At 47.0% G+C, this 20084-nt stretch overlaps 1 protein-coding gene across 1 annotated transcript; it reads left to right on the forward strand.

Annotated features, from left to right (window-relative positions):
• Positions 1-3611: 3611 nt before the first annotated feature.
• Positions 3612-4568, forward strand: LOC120929676 (olfactory receptor 52A1-like). Its single transcript, XM_040341356.1, has one exon. The coding sequence runs from the start codon at positions 3612-3614 to the stop codon at positions 4566-4568; it is 957 nt and encodes a 318-aa protein (XP_040197290.1).
• Positions 4569-20084: the final 15516 nt, after the last annotated feature.

Raw genomic sequence — 20084 nt, forward strand, 5'->3', positions numbered from 1 at the left:
GAAAGCAACCAGGCAGGCCTCAGGAAAAGAGGGGGGGGGACAGGAGAGCGCCTTCCCTCCTGAACCGTACCAGGCCACATGCCTTCAACATGTGGAGGGTGCTTTGGAGTTGTCCCCAAAGCACCTTGTCCCCATGTTGATGGGGACAAGGGCCTCACCCCCACAACCCTTGCCCGGTGGTAGTGGGGGGTCTGCGGGCGGGGAGCTTATCGGAATCTGGAAGCCCCTTTTAACAAGGTCCCGCCCCCCCCCTATGTGAATTGGTAATGGGTTGTTATACCCCTACACATTCACGAAAAAAGTGTAAAAAATTGAAAAAATTAACAGGAGACACTTCCGGACAAGTCCTTTATTAAAAAATTCTAAAATAAAAATGTCCCACGATGTGAATCTATGGTCATGGAAGAGGGAGGGACCACCATAATAATGGCCATGCAAGAGGGAGAGATGGAAGAGGGAGAGACCTCCATTATGATGGCCATGGAAGAGGGAGGGACCTCCACAATAATAGCCATGGAAGAGGGAGGGACCTCCATAATGATGGCCATGGAAAAGAGGTGGGGGACCTCCATAAAAATGGCCATGGAAGGGATGTGGGGTGATCTCCATAATAATTACCATGGAAGAGGAAGGAACCTCCATAATAATGGCCATGAAAGAGGGAGGGACCACCATAATAATAGTCATGGAAGAGGGAGGAACCTTCATAATAATGGCCATGGAAGGGAGGTGGGGAACCTCCATAATAATGGCCATGGAAGGGAGGTGGGGGACCTCCATAATAATGGCCATTGAAGGGAGGTGGGGGACCTCCATAAGGATGGCCCTGGAAAGGAGAAGGGGGACCTCCATAATGATGGCCCTGGAAATATGGAGGGGGTACCTCCATAATAATGGCCATGGAAGAGGGAAGGCCCTCTATAATAATGGTCATGGAAGAGGGAAGGACCTCCACAATAATGGTCATGGAAGAGGGAGGGACCTCCATAATAATGGCCATAGAAGGGAGGTGTGGAGACCTCCATAATAATGGCCATGGAAGGGAGGTGGGGGACCTCCATAATGATGGCCATGGAAGAAGGAGAGACCTCCATTATGATGGCCATGGAAGAGGGAGGGACCTCCACAATAATTGCCATGGAAGAGGGAGGGACCTCCATAATAATGGCCATGGTAGAAGAAATTAACTCATGTGAAGTGGCATGTGGTTGCCATCATCCCTTAGTCAATTATAAACTGAATAAGTCGGCTGAATAATAAACTGAATAAGTAGGCTATTGGCATGCAAGACAGATGATCCTGATTATCTGTCTTGTATGCCAAGAGCCTACTGATGACGGGCATGTTTTGACTGACTGTATCATTCTGATTATTTTTTACAATGATCTCTTGTTTACTATTGACAGTGTTTTTCTATTATATATGTTTTGTAATAAAAATATATTTTTTTATAATTTTTTTGCGTGCAATATTTGTTGCCTTGAAAAACCCACTTCCTTTGAGTTTTTTTCAGTTTATAATAATAGCCATGGAAGAGGGAGGGACCTCCATCATAATGGCCATGGAAGAGGGGGGGACCTTCATAATAATGGCCATGGAAGAGGGAGGGACCTCCACAAAAATGGCCATGGAAGATGGAGTGACCTCCATAATAATGGCCATGGAAGAGGGAGGGACCTTCATAATAATGGCCATGAAATATGGAGGGACCTCCATAATAATGGCCATGGAAGAGGGAGGGACCTCCATTAAAATGGCCATGGAAGGGAGGTGGAGGGACCTCCATATTAATGGCCATGGAAGAGGAAGGGACCTCCACAATAATGGCCATGGAAGAGGGAGTGACCTCCATAATAATGGCCTTGAAAGAGGGAGGTACCTCCATAATAATGGCCTTGAAAGAGGGAGGGACCTCCATAATAATGACCATGGAAGAGGTAATGACCTCCATAATTAAGGCCATGGAAGAGGGAGGGACCTCCATAATAACGGCCATGGAAGAGGGAGGGACCTCCATAATAACGGCCATGGAAGAGGGAGGGACCTCCAAAATAACGGCCATGTTTTTTTAATGAAAATTATGTGAATATCATTTTTTTTTTATTTCTGCTTTGTTGGTATTTTTCTATCTGATGTTTTATTTCCAACACACAAATCTCAGACGATCCAATTATAATGATGTCGGGGGAGGTGTGACGGTCTGTTGGGTCTTGTAGACGAAGGCGGTCTGTTGGGCCTTGTAGAAAAAAGACGGTCTGTTGGGTCTTGTAGACGAAGACGGTCTGTTGGGTCTTGTAGACGAAGACGGTCTGTTGGGTCTTGTAGACGAAGACGGTCTGTTGGGTCTTGTAGACGAAGACGGTCTGTTGGGTCTTGAAGAAGAAGACGGTCTGTTGGGTCTTGTAGATGAAGGCGGTCTGTTGGGTTTTGTAGACGAAGACGGTCTGTTGGGTCTTGTAGATGGCGGCCTTCCTCGGGACACAAGACCGGTGATAATTCTCAGTCGGTATAAATATACGACAACTGCAGCTCTGCGTGAAGAGAGAAAGCCGGACGGGTGAGATGAGATCCGATCGTTCGTTATATTGGAAGGATAAAAGAAAGAATTCCATGAGATATCTTCATTGTACGTACGTGTACGTGATTTTTGGAGCCCCTCCCAAGATAAAAGGTGTCTACGAATGTGTCCCTGTTTATTATGTCCCCGTTTTTCTTTCTAATTAGTCCCCTGCCTGGCTGCCAGAGGACTTTAACTCAATTATCAGGTGGATCAAACTGTCCCTCTTTCTACAATTTCAAAAATGCTATGCTGCATACACACACGATCAGAAGCCAAGCTTGAGCGGAACTCCGTCGGAAAAACCATCCAAGGTTTTTCCGACTGAATTTTCTCTCAAGCTTGGCTTGCATACACGCGGTCACACAAAAGTTCTCTGAACTTTCGTCTGTCAAGAACCCACGGTGACGCACAACACTACGACGAGCCGGGAAAATGAGCATGCATCGAATTGTTTCCGAGCATGCGTCGGAATTTTGCACGTCGGAATTGCTACAGACGACCGGCTTTTTTTTGGTCGGGAAATTCGAGAACCAGCTCTCAAATTTTAAGATTGGGGCCTAAGCACAGTCGTAATTTCCGACCAAAAGCTCACATCAAACTTTTCTTGTCGGAAATTCTGACCGTGTGTACGCGGCATTTGACTTTCCTAAACCTTCCATCCACCCCCGATTATTACTGGTAGTGGTTGCGAAAGCACATGTGGGCGTAACCAATAATAATTTGCATATTAAACAACCACAAAGCCTGTAACTGTGGGCGTGGCAGGGGGTGTGTCCGTTGAATTGAACTGAATCGTGTCCCTTTTTTGTCCTTCCAGAATTTCGGGAGATTTGTTGTGACGGACAAGGGAAGGTCACGGGTTTCCCGTCATATGTTGACGTTCTTCATACTTTTTGTAGTTCCTGCAGCAGAAGAGCTCAGAGAAGGGATGAGCAAGATGCCCATTGAGTAATTCAAAGGCTCCAGTCCCATCAGGTGACAAGTCCCTTCCAGTAGATTCATCCTCCATAGAGATCTGTGGACTTCGGTGTAGAAGAGGATCAGCAGAGGAATGCCGGACATCAAAGCCAATGGCACATTCTATCCCACCGCCTTCATCCTGGTTGGGATTCCCGGACTAGAAGGGGTTTATAAGTGGTTAGGCGCTGGTGTTTGCCTATGTTATGTCCTGGCATTGCTTGGAAACACCATGCTCCTGACCGTCATCTCAGCCTCATCTGGCCTCCACAAGCCTATGTTCATTTTCCTTTCTATGTTGGCCTCCAATGACGCCCTTCTATCCACAAGCATCTCCCCACAAATGTTGTCCGTCTTCTGGTTCCAGAAGAGACACATTAGTTTTGAGTCGTGTCTCCTCCAGATGTTCTTCCTTCATTCTTTCACCAGCCTGGAGTCAGGACTTTTGCTTGGTATGTCCTTTGACTGTTATATCGCCGTCTGCCAACCGCTCCGGTATGGGTCCATAATGACCAACTCCGTCATCGTCAGACTGGTCATCGTCTTACTGCTCAGAGCGGTTGCTTTGGTTGGCCCCTGCGTGGTTTTAGTCAAGAGATTTCCAGCTTTCAAAACCAACGTTGTGCCGCATTCATACTGTGAGCACATGGCGATCGTGAAACTTGCTGCTGCCGACATCAGAATAAACAGCGCCCTGGGGTTGGCCGTGGCATTCACCATCTTGGGTGTAGACCTGCTGTTCATCCTGGTGTCCTACTGCGCCATCTTCCACGCCGTCTTTAGCCTTCCAGCCAAAGCCGCCCGGCTGAAGACCTTTAACACCTGCATACCTCATATGTGCGTCTTTCTAAGTTTTCATGGTCTGGCCCTCTTCACTTTCCTGTCCCACCGGTATGGAGGTAAAAGGATTCCACCTTACGTTCATATAATTCTAGCCGATACGTACCTTCTAGTCCCACCCATGCTAAATCCGATTATTTATGGAGTGAAGACCAAACTGATCCGGGAGCAAGTCTGGAAAGCTTTGTCTACATATAAAAACCCTCACTGAAGTGACTGAATCTGTAAAGATGTCGTATGCTTGTCCTGCTGGTTCCCATTTCACCCAACAAGTGATATACAGTGGAACCTCAGATTACGAACATAATCCGTTCCAGGAGAACGCTCGTAATCCAAAGTACTGGCATATCAAAACGGGTTTCCCCATTGAAGTCAATGGAAACGAAAATTATTTGCTCCACATTGACTTCAATAGCATGTAATACCACAGAGGCGGAGGCGGAGGGGGGGCACCAGAAAGCCTCGGAAACGTCCGGAAAGGCCCGAGGACAGTTCGGCTGACTTTGGCAAACCTCGAAAAGACTCAGTTCCCGAGCCTTTCCGAGGTTTGCCAAGGTCAGCCGAGCCATCCTGGGGCCTTTGCGAACAGCGCCAATTGGCTACGATCGGCACCGTTCGGCTCTGGCGCCCCCCCACGATCGGAAGATTATAGGTAAATCGTCCAGCAATTACGACAGAAGAGAGTAGGAAAAAGCTGCGTAGATAGTAATTTCAGTTGTATATGTCTTATAAGCCAATTATAGACAGCGATATACCCGAGATTCCGAAATTATGTCTTCAAACTTTATGTGAGTATGAAGATTAGAAATAAGTAAACAGTCCCAATAAATTGGACTCCGCCCCACACCTCAGGCCAAACGCGGTACTGCACACCGTTTTGGCCTGAATCCCGCTCGTTTCGCGAGACAACACACGCAAACCGAGTTAGGATATTTTAAAAATACAGTGCTCGTATTGCAAAAACGCTTGTTAACCGCGTTACTCGCAATCCGAGGTTCCACTGTATGGACCTTTTAAAAATAAGACATTTATTCAAATTCACTCCTCAGCTGCACCTTCTTCAGTACCAGTTCCCTTGGTGTGCCCACCTCTGCAATGCTTCCTGCCCATCCAACCACCTGACCATCCAACCACCTGACCTTCACAGTTTATGCAATTAGACGATTGTTACCTTTCTAACACATGACAAAGGTGAGGCTCCTTCCCACCCATCTCCATTAAATCACTTCCTGGGGAACGCTTCACCCCACCACCAACATCTATCTGTACAGTGGGACCTCAGTTTACGAGTAAGGCGGTTAACGTTTGAAAGACGACAGCTTTTTTTAAAATTCTGACTCGGTTTGCGATTGTTTTGTCTCGCAAAACAAGCAGAATTCAAGCTAATGGGGTCAGCCGAGGTCAGCCGAGCTGTCCCCTATCAGTTCCAAGGCTCCCCATCACCCTCCCCCCTCTGTCCGTATACAGTATTGCATGCTATTGAAGTCAATGCGGAACAAATTATTTTCGTTTCCATTGACTTCTATAGGGAAACACGCTTTGATATACGAGTGCTTTGGATTACAAGCATTCTCCTGGAACCCTTAAACACGAGAGTGTCCACACTGGAGAGAAGCCGTTTCAGTGTTTTGTGTGTAATAAAAATTGTTCAAATCAGTCAGACCTGATCACACACCAGAGGATTCACACTGGAGTAAAGCCGTTTCAGTGTTCGGAATTTAATAAAGCTTTTACGCAGAAGAGTGCTCTTAACTTGCACATGAGCGTTCACACCGGAGCAAAGCTGTATCGGTCTTCAGAGTGTGGCAAAGATTTTAGAGTGAAGGCAAGTCTTGTCACACACCAGAGGATTCACACTGGAGAGAAGCCTTATCAGTGTTCTCAATGTGACAAAGCTTTTACAAGGAGGCAAAACCTTCTTAAACACGAGAGTGTCCACACTGGAGAGAAGCCGTTTCAGTGTTTTGTGTGTAATAAAGATTGTTCAAATAAGTCAGACCTGATCACACACCAGAAGATTCACACTGGAGAGAAGCCACATCAGTGTTCTGAATGTGACAAAGCCTCCCTAGCGAGGCCCCTCCTTATCAGACACCAGATGATTCACACCGGAGAATGGCCGTACCAAGGGTCTGAATGTGACAAAGCTTTTACAAAGAATGATGACCTTACCAGACACCGGAGAGAGGCTGTACCCGTGTTCTGAATGTGATAAAGCTTTTAGACTGAAGTCAGATCTTGGCTCACACCAGAGGGTTCACATTACAAATGGGCCTATCGGTGATCAGAATAAGACAAAGCCTTTACAACCCAGTGAGAGCTCATCATACACCAAAATGTCCTCACTTTTGGAGAATCGTCAATGACTGAACTGTTTTCTAGTGACTTTCATTGTTACCCTTTTTTATGGAGCTTTGGCAGAACATGTAATGCATTTGCATCATTCACCAACTGAGCCGTGTTCCCAAATGTTTTCTTTGTTACCTGGTCCCGAGCTAATACCTTGGCAACACTGCCTCAGCACCAGAGACTGGATAGTGGTCAAGTGGTCAAGCCTCTGAAGCCTCAGTGAGGGAGTCCATTCCAGGTTCTGATGACTATTGTTATATCAGTCAATCTTGAGGGCTCCAGCTAAGCCCACCCCTCCATTTATAGGTTCTACCTCCCCTCTCATGACCTACACCTCCTTTCCATCTTCCGCCTCCTCTCATGGATGGCCGCTTTGCAGGCAGGTCTGTGGCTGGGACACCAGGGAGGGAGAAGTCTCTGCTTGGTGAGAAAGCAACTCCTTAAACTGGGTTAGGACTTCCAACAGCAAGTTGTGGGATGTGTTCAAAAGTACCACTTAAGCTGAACATTTGTGTTTCATCCACAAGTTTAAGGGATTCCATCAGGTGAAGATTTAGATATCCTTATTATCCTATTTCCAGCTCTTGCTCATCTCCATAGATCACACGGCACAACTGCAGGAGATTGGTTGAGATGTGGTCATATTCCTACCACTTCTGTGGGACTCGGAAATTCCTCTGATTGGGGTTCTCTTCATTGACTCTCAGTGGGCAGGTCTCCTTTTTTGTAGGGTAAACTATGTTTGCGATGAACCCTGTAAACATTACAATGTTGAGTGTAACTATGGGCAAAATTACTTTAGGAGACCTTTATTGCCCTTTCAACGCAACGTGTGAGTAAATTGTTAGAGTAACATTAAGTTGTGATAACATGGACACGAATTTGGCACAATGGTGACTTTTTTCACAGGATTGTGATTTGTATATATACATTATATTGTCAAAAGTGATTTTTTTTTATTATACTCCAAAATATACAGTGTACTTAGCCGCTTGGAGAGGCGTATCTAGTGAAAATGGCACCTATGGCAAGCACTGAAACTGCGCCCCTGTCGAAACATTTGAAACCCATCTTTCAGATAACCTTAACAAAAAAAAACAGCTAACAAAACTAGTGATATTTATCATCCCTTGTGATATCTTGGGTAGTGACATATCCCCTTTATGGAGAAATCTGGGGTTTATTAGACCCCCGATCCCTCCTCTGCCCCCCAAGGCCAGGTAAATGCAGAACCAATACTGGAAGTGATGAAATCTTCATCACTTAAGGCCTCAGTTTTCACAGAGGAGAGGGAGAAACTGATGTTCCTCCTTCTTTTTGCGCTGACAATCCGACCAGATGGAATGGGAGAGCCTGGGCGAACAGGGGAGGGCTGTGGCTGAAGGCAGCAGGGATAGCGCTGCCATTGTCAATTAGCAAAGGTGCTTAAAAGGAGATCCTGCCTATGCTCGGGAGGAGGGAAGAAGAGACCCTCAGGCCCTAGTAAGTGCCTTGCTGCCCAGCCACTCAACAGCGCCCCCTTCATATGGCGTCCATGGCACTTGCCATGGCTGCCATACCCTAGAAACGCCACTGCTCATGGGCCCCTGTTATTGATCGCATGGGGCCCCAAAAATATGATTTAGACTACAAAGGAGCCAAGGTCTGCAGGGAGAGAGGAAAGCATGAAAAAAAGCAAAGCATGCCTGCATCTTAATCAAGAGGATCAGTCTCGGCATAAGGCATTGGAAGTACAACCATCCCTCCTGCTGGGCAGGTGGCTGGGCTCTGCTTTTGCACTGATAGAACCCCGTGCCAGAAGCTCTGCAGAGACATCTCCTGACTGAGTCCACAGTCCTGTCAAGAAATACACCAGCCCTGACGCCACTGCTATAGTCCTGGCTATAGCATCCCTGACAGAAGGTGGCGGAGTGATATTCAGCTGTCAGGGCTGCTTTAGCCGGACATATAGAGGTAGCATCGGAAAACGCGGCACCTGCTTACTCCGCGACCAGTGACTGCAGTCACAGGAGTATGAAATGAGAAATAGTCCCACTCGCAGCGCTGCCATTGTCCATTAGCAAAGGTGCTAAAAAGGAGATCTAGCCTATGCTTGGGAGCCTGGAGGGAAGAAGAGACCACCAGACCCTGGTAAGTGTCTTGCTGCCCAGTCAATCACCAGCGCCCCCTTCATATAGCGCCCATAGCACTTGCCATGGCTGCCATACCCTAGATACGCCTCTGGCCGATTGACGACCAGCGCACAACGATGTACGTCGGCACAATGGCCACGGCTACGCAAATGGGCGTACCTGTACATCTCCTTTAAAATGCGGGCTAGTGGGCGCCAGCGCGCCCCGCGCCCGCTGCGTGAGTATGCCTGTGGACTCGATGTCTGTCGGAGGCCCGGGATCGTGACATGGAGAGGCAGAACGAGGAAATGCCTACGTAAACAAGGCATTTCCCTGTTCTGCCTAGCACCAGTGATGGGGAGCAGTGTCATGTTATAGTGACACCAGCCCCCCCCCTACAGTTAGAACACAGTGCGAGAACACGGGTAACACCCTTGATTGCCCACTAGTGTTTAACCCCTTCCCTGCCCGTGTCATTTACACAGTAATCAGTGCATTTTAATAGAACTGATTGCTGTCACTGGTCCCAAAATAGTGTCGAAAGTGTTTGATTATGTCAGCCGCAATGTCGCAGTCACGAAATCGCAGATTGCCGCCATTACTAATAATAAAAAATCTATCTCCTTTTTTTATAGATGCCATAACTTTTGTGCAGACCAATTCGATATACGCTTATTATTGCGATTTTTATTTTGATATTTTTTTACAACAAATATGTAGAAGAATACATATTGCCCTAAACTGAAGAAGATATTTATTTATCTCTCTCTCTCTCTCTCTCTCTCTCTCTGTATCTATCTATATATATATATATATATATATATATATATATATATATATATATATATATATATATAAATAATATATTTTTTTTTGGTGGGATATTTTTTATACAAAAAAAATGTTCTTTCAAAATGGTCGCTTTTTTTTTGTTTGTTTGTTTATAGCGCAAAAAATAAAAACCACAGAGGTGATCAAATACCACCAAAAGAAAGCTCTATTTGTGGGGAAAAAAAGGACGTTGATATTGTTTGGGTGGAAAGTCGCATGACTGCGCAATTGTCAGTTAAAGCTTTGCATGGGCCGAATCGCAAAAAGTGCTCTGGTCAGGAAGGGGGGGGGGGTAAATCTTTCCAGGGCTAAAGTGGTTAATAAAAACAATATGACTTACAAAACGGCAGATCACATGGCAATTGTACACCATGAATGTCTTTGTTTCATTTATGTACTATTTTTTTTATGAGCTCTGTGATCACAATGTACAGATGGAGCCAATCACAGCCCATCTGTACTATTTGATTAGCTGTGGCCAATCACAGTTAATCACAATAGTAAACACCAAAGGAGTCGTTTTCATATAAAAAATGGTTGCTTATAACTTTAAAATGCACTCGTTATAAGCAATCGTAGTCTGTAAAAATAAATAAAAATCCTGATCACCTCCCCAGAGTAGTACAGTGTCACTCTATGTAAAAAAAAAAAGATTATTTAAAAATAAACATAATGGCCCGGATTTACAAAGCACTTGCACGGACATATCTCCAGATACGCCGCGTAAGTGCAAATATGCGCCATAGTATCTGTGCGCCGGACCCACAAAATAAGATACGCCTAAAAACAGGCTTCATCCCACCGACGTAACTTGTCTACGCTGGCGCATATTTACGCTGGACGCATGTGGCGCTCCTATTGATTTTCTATGCAAATGAGGGAGATACGCCGATTCACGAACGTACTTGCGCCCAGCGCATAATATACTCGGTTTGCGTAAGTTGTACGTCCGGCGTAAAGTTATTCCCCATAGATGAGGCGCAACCCATGCAAAGGTATGGACCAGGGAAAACAAGCCGTCGTATTTTACGTAGTTTACGTTGGACGTGAATATGACTAGGCGTAGGCAGTGATCCGACGTATCTTAGGCAGTTGTTCCGACGTGATTGTGAGCATGCACACGGGGATGTGTCCACGGGACGGCACATGCGCCGTTCGTTATACGTATCTGTCTGGCACTCGGCCCATCATTTGCATGGGGTCACGCCTCATTTGCATGGCTCACGCCCACTTCCACCTACGCCGGCTTACGTCTTAGAAACCCAACGCAGTTTTGGGAGCAAGTGCTTTGTGAATTCCGTGCTTGCCTCTCTGCGCTGCGTCGGCGTAGCGTAAAGGAGATACGCTACGACGGCATAAATGTGCGCCGATGTCTGTGAATCCGGGCCATTGTCACCAGTGTCCCTGATCACCACCAAAAAATTGTGACAAAGAATTACAACTTCAAAAAACTTGCCCTCCCTCTTACTAAATACCCTGGACTGTCTACTTTCCAAAAAGGGGCGATTGAGGGGTTTTTGCACTGTCCAGGCATTTTTGGGCCTGAAGAAATGATAGGCCATCCGGATTGATGCATTTTTATATATATAAATCTCATTGTTTGTGGACTCTATAGCTTTCCTACAGATAAATAATATACACTGATTTGTGTTATTTTCGCCAAAGAAATGGAGCAGAATACAATTTCCCTTAAAACATATTATTCTTGGTTTCTGTTATAAAACTTTATTTTCAAAATGTTCATTTTTGTTTTGTTTATTTGGCAAAAAATAAAACAATAAAACCCCAGTGGTCATTAAAAGCTCTATTTGTGTGAAAAAAATAAAAAAACAATCGTCATTCAGAGTGTGCGAGCGCTGGGCAGGAGGGGGTTGAAAGTGTCCAGTATTGAAGGGGTTAATATAAAAATTGTGGCTTTCGATTGTGAGATCTCATCCTAACCTATGACTTGCCTTGGTAACCAACGTCCTGCCTTGGTAACCCACGTCTTGCCTTGGTAACCCACGTCTTTCCTTGGTAACCCACGTCTTTCCTTGGTAACCCACGTCTTTCCTTGGTAACCCACGTCTTGCCTTGGAAACCCACAACTTGCTTTGGTAACCTACGTCTTTCCTTGGTAACCCACGTCTTTCCTTGGTAACCCACGTCTTTCCTTGGTAACCCACGTCTTGCCTTGGTAACCCACGTCTTTCCTTGGAAACCCACGTCTTGCCTTGGTAACCCACGTCTTTCCTTGGAAACCCACGTCTTGCCTTGGTAACCCACGTCTTGCCTTGGTAACCCACGTCTTGCCTTGGTAACCCACGTCTTGCCTTGGTAACCCACGTCTTGCCTTGGTAACCCACGTCTTGCCTTGGTAACCCACGTCTTGCCTTGGAAACCCACAACTTGCTTTGGTAACCCACGTCTTGCCTTGGTAACCCACGTCTTGCCTTGGTAACCCACGTCTTTCCTTGGTAACCCACGTCTTTCCTTGGTAACCCACGTCTTGCCTTGGAAACCCACAACTTGCTTTGGTAACCCACGTCTTGCCTTGGTAACCCACGTCTTGCCTTGGTAACCCTCGTCTTGCCTTGGTAACCCACGTCTTTCCTTGGTAACCCACGTCTTTCCTTGGTAACCCACGTCTTGCCTTGGTAACCCACGTCTTGCCTTGGTAACCCACGTCTTGCCTTGGTAACCCACGTCTTGCCTTGGTAACCCACGTCTTGCCTTGGTAACCCACGTCTTGCCTTGGAAACCCACGTCTTGCCTTGGTAACCCACGTCTTGCTTTGGTAACCCACGTCTTGCCTTGGAAACCCACATCTTGCCTTGGAAACCCACGTCTTGCCTTGGAAACCCACGTCTTGCCTTGGTAACCCACGTCTTGCCTTGGAAACCCACGTCTTGCCTTGGTAACCCACGTCTTGCCTTGGAAACCCACGACTTGCCTTGGTAACCTAGAAATTTGGAGGGAGATCCCCAGGGATAGTGCGGACAAAGAAGAGAGGGTAGGCCAGGATAACATCAAGGAAAGCGTAATATAAAAATCTAACAAAGTTTATTTAGTACAAAAGATGACATCAATCACAAATACATTCAAAAACATCTAAAAACAATACATAGAACATGTACCGACTAATAAACAGCTGCTAGAGTTTGGCGCACACCTAGGTTCCAGACATTGAGTCGAATCAGTGAAGTGTGTTGACCAAAATTTGCAACATGCTTCGGAAAAGCGGCGGGAAGGGGGGGGGGTTATGAGCGTATATATACTTCCTTCTTCAGGGGCAGGGCCATCTTTAAGGCAGGGCAAAAGGGGAAGCTGCCCTGGGCCCTGTCATTGCTGTGGGGCCCAAAGCAGCTGCCTCATACTTGCCAACTAACGCAGTTTAAATTCCCTTGTCCCTTGAAGTTTTAGTCCTGTGCTTTGTGCTGATATCTCAGTGTGAAGTCCTGCTACTATGGTGTACAGATGACTAACCGCAGACCCTGTGTTTACATGTAAATAACCGTCATTCATATGTAAATAACGGGAGCATTCATATGTAAATAGTTGAGGCCGGCAGCATTCATATGAATATCATGCCCCTCTGCAGTGAAGAGATGATGTGCTGTAATCTCGAGCAACCAATCAGTGAGCAGTATTACTGTACAGTAATCTCTAGCAACCAATCAACGAGAAGAAATCATGTGCTGTAACCTCTAGCAAATAACCAGTGAGCCGTAATGTGTGCTGTAACCTCTAGCAACCAGTCAGTAAGTGGTAATGATATGCTGTAACCTCTGGCAACCAATCACAATCACTGCCTGATCTGATACAGTAAACTGATTTTAAGTCTAGCTGATATTTATTGTATGTCTCAGAGCGGGGGGTGGAGAGCAAAATTGCATGGGGGGGGGGCCCAAGAACATTTTTTCCCAGGGTCCAATCAACATTAACCACTTAACCCCCGGACCATATTGCTGCCCAAAGACCAGAGCACTTTTTGCAATTCGGGACTGCGCCGCTTTAACTGACAATTACGCGGTCGTGCGATGTGGCTCCCAAACAAAATTGGCGTCCTTTTTTCTCCACAAATAGAGCTTTCTTTTGGTGGTATTTGATCACCTCTGCGGTTTTTATTTTTTGCGCTATAAACAAAAATAGAGCCACAATTTTGAAAAAAAATAATATTTTTTTACTTTTTGCTATAATAAATATTCCCCAAAAATATATAAAAAACGTTTTTTTAGGACGATGCGTATTCTTCTACACATTTTTCGTAAAAAAAAAAATCGCAATAAGCGTTTATTGATTGGTTTGCGCAAAAGTTATAGCGTTTACAAAATAGGGGGTATTTTTATTAATATATTTTTTTTACTAGTAATGGCGGCGATCAGCGATTTTTTTTTTCGGTTCTGCGACATTATGGCAGATACTTCGGACACTTTTGACACATTTTTGGGACCATTTTCACAGCGAAAAATGCATTTAAATTGCATTCTTTATTGTAAAAATGACAGTTGCAGTTTGGGAGTTAAACACAGGGGGCGCTGTAGGAGTTAGGGTTCACCTAGTGTGTGTTTACAACTGTAGGGGGGTGTGGCTGTAGGACTGACATCATTGAGTCTCCCTATAAAGGGGATCACTCGATCGATGCGCCGCCACAGTGAAGCACGGGGAAGCCGTGTTTACATACGGCTCTCCCCGTTCTTCAGCTCTGGGGAGCGATCGCGACGGAGCGGCTAAAAACAAATAGCCGCGCCCTCGTCCCGGATCGCTCCCCGAGGCTTACCGACCGCCGCATGTAGCGGGGGGGGGGGGTCCCGATCGGACCCCCCACCCACGTCAAGCAGAGGACGTACAGGTACGTTGATGTGCCTGTCCGTGCCATTCTGCTGACGTATATCTACATGAGGAGGTCGGCAAGTGGTTAAAGACGGCCCTGTTTGGGGGTTATATATATAAGCGCGATGTTAGGTCCCTTTCACGCGGATGGACCGTTCCGATCCGCCTGTGAGTTTTGACGGCGGACCGTGAATGGCCGCTCCATGCATCTCTATAAAGCGTCGGATGTCAGCGGAGACATGTCCGCTGACATCGGACCTGATCCGCTAAAAACAGATGTATGGGGTCACGTCCCCATCTGTCCGTTTTCATCAGATCGCTCCATAGGAGACAGCTGTGCCCGACAAGCCCCTCCCCGCTCAGTGAGCAGGGAGGAGCTTGTCATCCGTCGGCTCAGCGGAGATCTGCGGATAGATCTCCCGCTGAGCTGGCGGGAGCAGGCGGATTCCGTAGCGTAGCCGCTCCCGAGTCCCTCCGCACAGTGTCGGAGGCACAGCGGGCGGAGGAATGTTTCGTCTGAGACAGTGTCCCGAGTGAATCAAATGGAGGAAAGAAAGGAAACATCCCCTGTGCTGCGCCGCTGCGCGCCTCTGAACATCGGTGCCAGACTGCCGGTGACCCGTCTGTCTGTGGTTCCCACTGTCTGGAGTCACCGTCATGTCATCACAACCACCACCAGTCTCTGATGTCCCGCTACAGCCAGCTCCGCCTCATTTCCCAGCGCCACACGGTCCGCCCCCCCCCGGATGTTAAACACATATATATATATATATATATATTTTAAATTGCATTGATATGTCCCCCCAGGGCAGTACCCGGAGCCCCATACCCCTTGTGTGGCCAATAACTTTCTCATAAGCCTTCAAAAATTAGGAATTTAGGGCCAGATCCACAAACAGCGGGCGCAACGTAACTTTTTCGATTCACGTTACACCGCCGCAATTTTACCAAGTTAGTGCCCGATCCACACAAAGCACTTACCTGGAAATTTGCGGCGGTGTATCCTAAATCCGGCCGGCGCAGGGCGGGCCAATTCAAATGGGGCGAGTCCCATTTAAATTAGGCGCGCTCCCGCGCCGGACCTACTGCGCATGCTCCGTTTCCTAACTCCCGCCGTGCTTTGCGCGCCGTGACGTCATTTTGTCGAACGGCGACGCGCGGAGCGTAATTCCGTATTCCCGTACGGCTTACGCAAACGACGTTGATTTTTTAAATTTCGATGCGGGAACGACGGCCATACTTTAGACAGCAATACGCTTGCTGACTAAAGTTAGGGCACAAAAAAAAAAGTGTAAATTTGCGACGGGAAACTAGACTAGCGGCGACGTAGCGAACGCGAAAAACCGTTGTGGATCGCCGTAACTCCTAATTTGCATACCCGGCGCTGGTTTACGACGCAAACTCCCCCCAGCGGCGGCCGCGGTACTGCATCCTAAGATCCGACAGTGTAAAACAATTACACCTGTCGGATCTTCTGGCTATCTATGCGTAACTCATTCTATGAATCCGTCGCATAGATAGAAACAGAGATACGACGGCGTATACATTTTGTGGATCTGGCCCTTAGATTTTTCACATTCCGATCCCACAGACTTTAATGGGGATCAGGTCTGAACTTTTTTCTTTTTTCAGGAGTGTGAACCTAACGGGGGGGGGGGGGGGGGTGTTGGACCCATCTCTATTCACACATATGGGGCAAGATTCAGGTAGGGCGCATTGTTGCGGCGTAGCGTATTTACGCTACGCCGCCGTAAATCAGGGGCAAGTGCTGTATTCACAAAGCACTTGCCTCCTAAGTTACGGCGGCGTAGCGTAAATGGGGCCGGCATAAACGCGCCTAAATCAAATGAGTACGAGGGGGGCGTGTTTTATGTAAATGGCTGGTGACCCGACGTGACTGACGTTTTTTACGAAAAGCGCATGCGCCGTCTGTGTACATATCCCAGTGTGCATTGCTCCAAAGTACGCCGCAAGGACGTATTGGTTTCGACGTGAACGTAAATTACGTCCAGCCCTATTCGCGAACGACTCACGCAAACGACGTAAAAAATGCAAAATTTGACGCGGGAACGACGTCCATACTTAACATTGCGTGCGCCTCATAGAAGCAGGAGCAACGTTACGCCGGGAAAGCCTTACGCAAACGACGTAAAAAAATTCCGCCAGGCGCATGTACGTTTGTGAATCGGCGTATCTAGGTCATTTGCATATTCTACGCCGAAAACAATGGAAGCGCCACCTAGCGGCCAGCGTAAATATGCACCCTAAGATACGACGGTGTGAGAGACTTACGCCAGTCGGATCTTAGCCTAATTCCGGCGTATATTGCTTTCTGAATACAGAAAGAAGATACGCCGGCGCAGCTTTGAATTTACGCGGCGTATCTATAGATACGCCGGCGTAATTCAATGCTGAATCTAGCCCATGGTATCCCAATACTTAGGGGAAGTAGAGGAATGTGTTTTGGGGTGCAATTGTGTGCTGTGCGTGAGAGAGAGACCTTAAAAGGGGTTGTAAACCCTCGTTTTTTTTTCACCTTAATGCATTCTATGGCAGTCACTGCCCCCCCTCCCCATTTACTTACCTGAGCCCCGTATTCCCCTCAGTGGGGACAAGCTGTCCCTCTCTCCACATGGTCCCAGCTTTTGATTGGATAGATTGATAGCAGCGCAGCCATTGGCTCCCGCTGCTGTCAATCAAATCCAATGATGTAGGCGCCAGGGGGTGGGGCCAAGTCCAGCATTCATGTCTATGGATGCAAATGCTGGATTCGGGAGCCCACCCGCAAGGTAACCCCCCCCCCCTCCCCCAGGAAAGCACTTCTTCGAGGGGGTTATCTGATTCAGGGGAGGAGCTGCGAGGGACCTCAGAAGAGGAGAATCGGGGCCACTCTGTGCAAAACGAGCTGCACAGTGGCGGCAAGTAACAAAGTAAAATAAAAAACGAGTCTTTACAAATCACTTGACAACTTCATAAAATAAAATTGTATTTACTCGAATTTTTTCAAAAATTGTGGCAATTTTTTTTTTTACAATTTCAAATAAACTCATAAAGCACTGCGTCGCTTTAACTGACAATTGCGCGGTCGTGCGACGTGGCTCCCAAACAAAATCGGAGTCCTTTTTTCCCCCACAAATAGAGCTTTTTTTTTGGTGGTATTTGATCACCTCTGCGGTTTTAATTTTGTTTGCGCTATAAACAAAAATAGAGCGACAATTTAAAAAAAAATGCAATATTTTTTACATTTGCTGTTATAAATATCCCCAAAAAATATATATATTTTTTTTCCTCAGTTTAGGCCGATGCGTATTCTTCTACATATTTTTGGTAAAAAAAATTGCAATAAGCGTTTATCGGTTAGTTTGCGCAAAAGTTACAGCGTTTACAAAATAGGGGATAGTTTTATTGCATTTTTATTTATTTATTTTTTTACTACTAATGGCGGCGATCAGCGATTTTTTTCGTGACTGCGACATTATGGAGGACACTTCGGACAATTTTGACACATTTTTGGGACCATTGTCATTTTCACAGCAAAAAATGCTATAAAAATGCACTGATTACTGTGAAAATGACAATTGCAGTTTGGGAGTTAACCACAAGGGGGCGCTGATGGGGTTATGTATGACCTCATATGTTTTTCTAACTGTAGGGGGGCGGGGCTGGACGTGTGACGTCATTGATCGTCTTTCCCTATATCAGGGAACACGCGATCGATGAAGCTGCCACAGTGAAGAACGGGGAAGGTGGACTTAGAGGACGTACAGGTACGTGCGTGTGCCCAGCCGTGCCATTCTGCCGATGTATATCAGCAGGAGGTGGTCCTTAAGTGTTGGCATCACCCAGTGCTGAAAAACATGGTGTCACCCCCCTCCACCAAATATAGTCTCCCCCCTCAATCAGTATAGACCCCTTCCCACAGTACAGACCACCCTCCCTTAGAATAGATCCCCCCTCCCTCAGTACATCCCCCCTCTGTATAGACCTCCCCTCCCTCAGTACGCACCCCCCCACTAAGTACAGACCCCCCTCCCGCAGTATAGTCCCCCTCCCTCAGTACAAATTCCCCCCTCCCTCAGTACACACCCCCCTCACTAAGTACAGACCCCCTTACCCAGTACAAATCCCCCTCCCTCAGTACAAATTCCCCCCTCCCTCAGTACCCAACCCCCTCACTAAGTACAGACCCCCTTACCCAGTACAAATCCCCCTCCCTCAGTACAAATTCCCCCCTCCCTCAGTACACAACCCCCTCACTAAGTACAGACCCCCTTACCCAGTACATACCCCCCTAGTATAGACCCCTCCCTCAGTACAGACCTCCTCTCACAGTATAGACCTCCTACTAAGTAAAGACCCTCCTCCAGCAGTAAAGACCCTCCTCCCGCAGTACAGACACCCCCCCTAGTATAGACCCCTCCCTCAGTACAAACCCTCCTCCCGCAGTACAGACACCCCCCCTAGTATAGACCCCTCCCTTAGTACAGACCTCCTCTCACAGTATAGACCTCCTACTAAGTAAAGACCCTCCTCCAGCAGTACAGACCCCCTCCCTCAGTACAGACACCCCCCCTAGTATAGACCACTCCCTCAGTACAAACCCTCCTCCTGCAGGATAGACCCCTCCCTCAGTACAAATCCCCCCTCACCAAGTACAGACCCTCTAGTATAGACCCCCCTAGTATAGACCCCTCCCTCAGTACAGACCCCATCTCACAGTATAGACCCCCTAAGTAAAGACGCTCCTCCCGCAGTACGGACCCCCTTGCTTAGTATAGACCCCCTCCCTCAGTACAGACCCCTCATTTAGTATAGAGACGCAGATCAGTGTAGGGCTGTTACTGCCCACAGGTGTCACCCGGGTGTGGTCCGCAACCCCCCTAGCAACGCCACTGTTTAGATATCATCAAAAGTAAGCTTTGTCTGTCTAAAAGCTATAAAGGAAACAAAAAAGGTACTGGGGTGCTTTTAAGCATTTTTTTAACTATTATTTAATTTTATTAAAAAATTATATTTTTATACATTTTACTTTTTTTTCCACATTTAATGTTATTTCTATCAGAAGAGGGTGAACAAGAACCCCCCATGTGATAGCTTTGGGTAGAGGACAAGTTGTCTCTCTTTTTTTAAGATCCCAATGTCTCCCCCCGCCTTTCAGAATAACTAAAGCACAGATTATGCTTGATTAGCTGCTTCCCTGGCCGCAAAGCCCCGTACACACGGGCTGAATTTTACGCCGCATCGGCCGGCTCAATAAAAACAACCGACATTCGGCCCATATGTATGGATGGCAGCTGGTCCAACAGAAGCTGGCTGTCGAACGAGTATGCTTGGAAACCAGCAGCCAACTGACTCCTGATCGGCACTCTCAGCCAATGGATGAGAGCGCTGACCAGAGTGTGCTGGAAGGGGGGGGGGGGTTCACTGTAAAAACACAATAGTACAGCAGGGGAGCTCACTGTACTAACATTGGATTGTTAGGCCTCGTACACACGATAGGTTAACCAGAGGACAACGGTCTGAAGGGCAGTTTTCATCGGTCAAAACCGATCGTGTGTGGGCCCCATAGGTTATTTGCCCATAGGTTAAAAAAAAGCCAACTTGCTTTAAAATTAACCCATGGA

This window comes from Rana temporaria, chromosome 2, assembly GCF_905171775.1.
Source record: "Rana temporaria chromosome 2, aRanTem1.1, whole genome shotgun sequence".
NCBI lineage: Eukaryota > Metazoa > Chordata > Amphibia > Anura > Ranidae > Rana > Rana temporaria.